Raw genomic sequence first — 6019 nt, 5'->3', positions numbered from 1 at the left:
CCCCGCCCGTCCCCACCCGGGCTCCCGTTTGTCGGAGCTGGGCCGCGTCCGCGGGCTGGCGATGGCAAACCTCCCTTGGAGGCGCGTTGCCTCGTCCTTCAGCAGGAGCCGCAGCGGGGGGCAGCGGGGAAGGGGAGTGCGCCGGAGGCGGAGCGCGGCGCCGCACCAGACGCTGCGGGTCGTCTCTGTCGTACCTGGCTCGGAGCGTCGCCGCCGCTCTGTGCGGGGGCCCAGCCTCCCCAGGAGAGCCGCCAGCGTGGCCCTGCGTCAGCGCCGGGATGGGACGAAAGGCCTCGCCGTAAACGGTTCTGACGTGCCGTACGATACAGCGAACGGCAGCAGAGAGCTCCGTCTGCCGCTGCCGCCGGGACGGTTCTCCGGCCATCTGCCACCCGGACACCTTAGCGTGTCTGCCCTGGCCAAGCGGAGTAGCGTTTTGGCAATTGCGGTAAATGTTTCATGCTCACACCTCTTAGTTTCAAGACGCGGCGCACTAAGAGCGGTAGTAAACGGAGAGCGCGTAGGCCGCGCGGAGCTTAGCGTCCCCTGAAGCAGAGGGATTTGGACCCGCTACCAGCGCTTCCCCCCGCCCCGTTAGATCATGCTTTGCCCGTAAAGACGCATCAACCCAGGTACGAGGCACTTGGCTCCCAAAAGACCCCGTCAGTCTCCCTGGGCCCAGGGCAGCGCGTGTGCAGCAGCGTGTGTCCCAGCAAACGTGCGGGGTAGGGAGAAGAACTGGGGTGCGCAGAAGGAAGAGGGGCTCGATGGAGAAAACCTCCCTGCCGAGGGTCGAAGCTGAGGCGAGAACCCGAATCTTGGGTGCCAGTCCTGCGCTCTCGCCGTGGTACCAGCTGCTGCCCTTCCCCGCCGCGCTGCCCCGGAGCTCCTGGCAGTTGGCAGCGTCCCCGCGTCTCGTCTTGCGTTCGAGCCCAAACAAGCTGTATATATTTTGCAGGTTTTTTTTGCTTTGCGCTGTGCCTGGTTTCTAAGCTAAACCCTCCCGGTAACTGCTGATGGGAGAGTTTTCCAGAGAACCTGGCAAGAAGCAGCGTGAACGTGCTGATGTGAATTTTGACGTTAATCTTCTGTAAATCGAGTGGCACATTTTTAAGGGACAGCCGGGAGAAATCTGAATAACGTTTCCATAGCACGCTGCGAGCCCGCGCTATTGAGATGAAATCTCATGGATGGAATTCGGTAGACGCAGCTGCTGTATCAGCGTCCAAATAATGTGCTGTTCTGTTCAGAAGCACCCCATAAATAGCAGGGCCGCCTGCGCTGGCCGGCAGAGCGGAACCACGCCGGGAGAGGTAGCGGCGGCACTGCTTGGACTGGAAGGGGCTTTAAAAAAGAATTAGCATGTCTGAGTTGAGGTCTCGCTATAGCGAACGTTTTGTTAATGCTTGGCGAGAAGTGATGCTGCAGGGTTTTGATTAAGGACGCCGGTCAAACTCGGTTTCTTTTATTCGCCTCCTATTAACCTCTCGACAAGCCCTTGCGTTAGCGTGGCGAGAGCGGACGAGGGCGGCGCGTTCGGACGGGGTTTCTTATTTGAGTAGGAACTTCGTGAGATGTTCCTGGAGAGCGAGGAGGGGGCTCGCTGCCGTCCCACCAGCCAACGCGGCGGCTGCGGCTCCAGCTGCCGGGGTCCGATGCCCCCCGGGATGCCGGGCTGCGGGAGCGAGGGAGAGCCGTCAGATTTATGTTAGTGGGGAAAGATGTCAGCAGCTGGAAGCTGAAACCTGGCAAATTCCTGCTGGAAACAAAGGACAGGCTTTTAGACACGAGTTTAATGAGCAACTGGGCGAGCTGCCCAGGGTCAGGGAGGGATCCCGTGTCACTTGGAAGATGGCTCGGTTCGGCCGTGGGCTCTCCGGCCCCACGGTGATGCCTGGGTGAGGATGCGGGGCCCGTGTGAGAGCGAGGAGGATGGATAATGGAAGCGCTTCCTTCGAGCCTGGACTTCCCTGGGGATTTACAGCTGCTGCGCTTGGGGGAACTGTGTTAACCTTTGCTACCTGTTCCTGCGCCAGCTTTGTCTTTCGTATTCTATTAAGTACTTTATAATTGAAAGGCTGATGCCTCACGTGAAAGCGATGCTGTGTTAACCTCCTGCAATTTGGGTTTTCCAGGCACAATGACTGAGCAGCAGAGTCCCCCTGAGCAGATGGCGACTGGGGAGGGTGCTGGCGAGCGAGGTGGCAATTACAAGGTATACTGGGGGCAACTGGTTCCGGATTTTGGGTGATGCTGTGGGTCACCGTGCGTTGCCGTGTGCATGCACCGGGCTGGTACCAGCGTCAAAGCGCTGCAGGTTGTGCCAGGAAAGTGAGCGGCCTCCGGTTCTCCCAGCGCAGCAGCGCTTTAGAGTCGGCGCGCTGATCAACCTGCTCCTCGCCCACCGGGCCGAGCCGCGCCGGGCTGCGTGCCGGGGAGGCAGGCAGGCAGGCAGGCTTCGGCCGGGAGATTTGCTGCTGCCTGGCAGGAGGAGACGCTGCTCGCTGTGTTTGTGGCTGCCAAGTACATTTGCCTGCCGGTCTGGCCTGCAGCTGCGCAGCGTTTTAATCCAGGAGATAAAGTATCCCGTCGCGGCGGGGATCGGCTGTAGGTTTGAGCAGTGAAACTCCCTGGACATTTTTTTAGGTTGTAATTCTCACGCTCGTAGGTTGGTTAGAGGTAAATCAGCTGTGGCTGTCGCAATGGCTGCAGCTCTTCCCGCAGCTTGGGAAGCCGGGCAAAGCCGCTCCTGGCCGGGGAAGGCTGGAGGTGGGAGCAGATCCTGCAAATGGGGTGAAGAGGTGCTGGGAGCTTCGGCTGCTTATTGCTTTGGGGTGGAGAGAAGTTCCTGAGGACCACAGGTGTCACCTCCGTCCCTCAATATGCCCTGCCACATGGGTCTGCAGGAGGCTCTGCCCTTGTCCCAGGCTCAGGGGTTTCAGCCGGGACCCCTTGAGGGCAGGGGCTGGGGGTGCCTGGCCATGCACCCTGTGTAGCTTGGCTGCCGTGCTGACCCTCCTGCTCCCCAAATTGTGCTGGGCACCCTGGGCCCTGCTCCCCGCCGCGCTCTGGCTGCTGGCACTGGCTCAAACCCATTCTGCAGCTCAGCCTCGAGGCTCTGCTGGGAGCAGGAGGTCCCGGGGAGGCGTTGCAGTCTCTGCAGCTGGCAGGGCTTAGAGGAAAACACCAAAACCCACACTTGTTCCACGTCAGGCCAGGGGAACAAAGGGATCTGGAGGGAGCGGTGAGAAAGAAAGGACGGGCCGTGACCGGGCTGGGGGCAGGACACAGCAGCCCGTGGCCCTGGAAGTCTCTTAGCACAAACCCTCTGCACCTTTGATGCTGTGTTTGAGTGCGTCAATTTGCTTTCAGCCTGTCACGGATGAAATATCAGCCTGTGTATTACCAAGCAAACATCTCTGGCCAATACCCGGCTGCAGAGTGAAGCCCAGGAGCCGTCTGTCGGGGCAGAGGCACGTGGTGGGATCCGTCTCTGCTGCAGGAAGGAGCGACGTCGTTGTGGAGTGGCAGGGACCGAGGGGGCACGGCCGGAGCACTTCACTCTGCTGCTGCTTTCGTTTGCTGAGGGGGGTCCTGTGCCAGTGCAGGGTGTTCCCCCGCGGCGTGGCGGCAGCTGATGGTGTCTCTCCCCACCTTAGATCACAATCTATGAGCTGGAGAATTTCCAGGGGAAGAAGTGCGAGCTGACGGAGGAGCTTTCCAACATCACTGAGAAAGAGCTGGAGAAGGTGGGCTCCATCCAGGTGGAATGTGGCCCGTAAGTCTGGGTTGTGGGGGGACAGGGAGAGCATCCCCCTGCAGTGCTGCCTCGTGCTGTGGGGTGCTCCCCCCATGCACCGGTGGCTGTGCCGTCCCCGACCCTCTGGTCCCACAGGTGGCTGGGCTTCGAGCGGCAAGCCTTCGCCGGGGAGCAGTTTGTGCTGGAGAAGGGAGACTACCCGCGCTGGGACTCCTGGTCCAACAGCCACAACAGCGACAGCTTGATGTCCGTCCGTCCCCTCCAGATCGTGAGTAGTGGCCGTGTTGGGGTGTCTGTGCCCCTGGGGACATGCAGCACGGCCACAGCAATGGGGACTGCCAGACTGGGAGGGTCTCGGGGGGCTGGGGGCATGCAGGGCAGGGCAGCCCCTGACCTGTGCTTTCCCTCAGGACAGCCCCGACCACAAGATCCACCTCTTTGAGAACGTGGGCTACACCGGGCGAAAGATGGAGATTGTGGATGATGACGTCCCCAGCCTCTGGGCACATGGCTTCCAGGACCGCGTGGCCAGTGTCAGGGCCCTGAATGGAACGTAAGGATGGTGGCACCAGGGACATGTGGGGATGCCCCAGCAAGGTCCTGTCCCATGGCTCTTTCGTTGGTGGTGGCAGGGTGGTGTGGCCCAGCCGCTGCAGCGGGGATGGGGCAGCTTGTCCCCACGATGCTGCTCATGCCCGTCATGTCCCTTGCTCCCTCCCCACTGGCACCTTCCCCTGGCCTGCAGGGAACGAGGGGGACCAAGGCAGTGGCACTGGGGCCGTGCGATGGCTCCTCGCTCTGACCCAGGGCTCTGCTGCGTGCTGCTGCCGGAGCGGTGGAGCCGCGGCCCCTTCTCTGCCCTGGGCTCTCCAGCCCCTCCCGGCACCACGGATTTGTCACCTGGGCTCTGCAGCCGCAGCCTTGCTGCGGTGGCACTTGGTGGTGATGGAGCGGTGGCCCTGGGCAGCACGGCAGAGCATCGCATGGCTGCGGTGGGCAGAGGTGCCGGCACCGCCACGGGCTCTGGAGCGGATCGGGGACGCTGCCCTCCCGCTCTGGGGGTGCCCACTGGGCGGGGGGCTGCCGCTGGAGCTGGCCCCAGGGCACTGCTGAGTGCTGCCTCCGTCCCCTGCAGGTGGGTGGGCTACGAGTACCCCGGGTACCGGGGCCGCCAGCACGTCTTCGAGAAGGGCGAGTACCGCCACTGGAACGAGTGGGACGCCAACCAGCCCCTCATCCAGTCCGTGCGCCGCGTGCGAGACCAGCAGTGGCACCAGCGGGGCTGCTTCGAGAACAGCTGAGGGACGCCCCGGCCCCACGCTGCCCCGGCTGCCGCCCGGGCCGGGCGCTGGCGGACGTGATGCCGCCGGCTGATGCTGTGACCTTGGTGTTTTTTTGTGCAAAAACCTCAATAAAGCTCTGAGCTAGAGGCTGCCGGGGGCCCGCCTGGTCCTGGGCTGGGGTCGTGCTTGGGGAGGGGGTGCAGCGCGTGGAGCCGCGGTCTGGGGATGGTGGGACGCGGATGGGTGCCATGGCAGTGCCCCCACCATCTCCCCTGCAGGGCAGAAACCGAGAAAGAGCGAGTATTTGCAGTGTTAGATAAAGGCTGCAACTTTCCAAAAACAACCCCCGGAGGTGCCGTGGCCCGCTGCTGGCGTTGCCGGCGTGCGGAGCGGTGCGGAGGCGAGCCCCGCGCCGGGGGCAGCCCAGCCCCAGGGGGGTGGTCTCGGGGCACTTGCCGAGAGTGTTTCCCATGACTCTGCCCCTTCTCAAAGCATCTCCCTGGGCCGGGGGAGCTCTGTTCGCGGCTCCTTCCCCACTTTCCTCAGACCTGCCCGCTCCGCCGCGGGAGGCCGTCCCGCCCAAAGGGCGCGGTGGTGGCTGGGGGGTGCTGGGGGACACGGGCAGCCCCAGCAGGAGTGGGGACATGGAGAGCAGCCATGCCCGGGCGGTGCCAGGCCTTGTGCACCCCAAGCGGGGGCTCGCCCCGCAGGGCGAGGGCTGCGCCCGGCCCCGAGGACGCTCCTCACCAGCCCCCGGGGCTGGTGCTCCCCGGGGCTGACCCCTCTGACACGTGGGGCAGCTGTTGTGGTGGCAAAGGCAGGGCGTAGAGGCCCCTCTGGGCCACGTGCCCCGAGGGTGCCGACAAGGCATCCCGGCATTGGGCGGCCTCAGCTGTGGGGCGCAGCGGCCGCGCGCGGGGCCCACCCGGGGCCGGTGGCAGAGAGGGGAGTGGGGCTCGAGGCCGCCCGAGCACGG

General features: G+C 63.8%; 1 protein-coding gene across 1 annotated transcript; it reads left to right on the top strand.

Moving 5' to 3' along the window:
- Positions 1–2140: 2140 nt before the first annotated feature.
- On the top strand, positions 2141–5134 carry CRYBB3 (crystallin beta B3; the record flags this gene model as incomplete). The annotated part of the gene is made up of 5 exons (XM_082007879.1): positions 2141–2215; positions 3660–3778; positions 3896–4028; positions 4171–4313; positions 4896–5134. The coding sequence occupies 5 exons, from the start codon at positions 2141–2143 to the stop codon at positions 5059–5061; spliced, it is 636 nt and encodes a 211-aa protein (XP_081864005.1). The 3' UTR covers positions 5062–5134.
- Positions 5135–6019: the final 885 nt, after the last annotated feature.

The sequence above is a fragment of the Phaethon aethereus genome, assembly GCF_964289735.1.
Source record: "Phaethon aethereus genome assembly, chromosome: 17".
NCBI lineage: Eukaryota > Metazoa > Chordata > Aves > Phaethontiformes > Phaethontidae > Phaethon > Phaethon aethereus.
The sequence above is the reverse complement of the archived record's forward strand: the minus strand, read 5'-3'. Positions and strand labels throughout refer to the sequence as shown.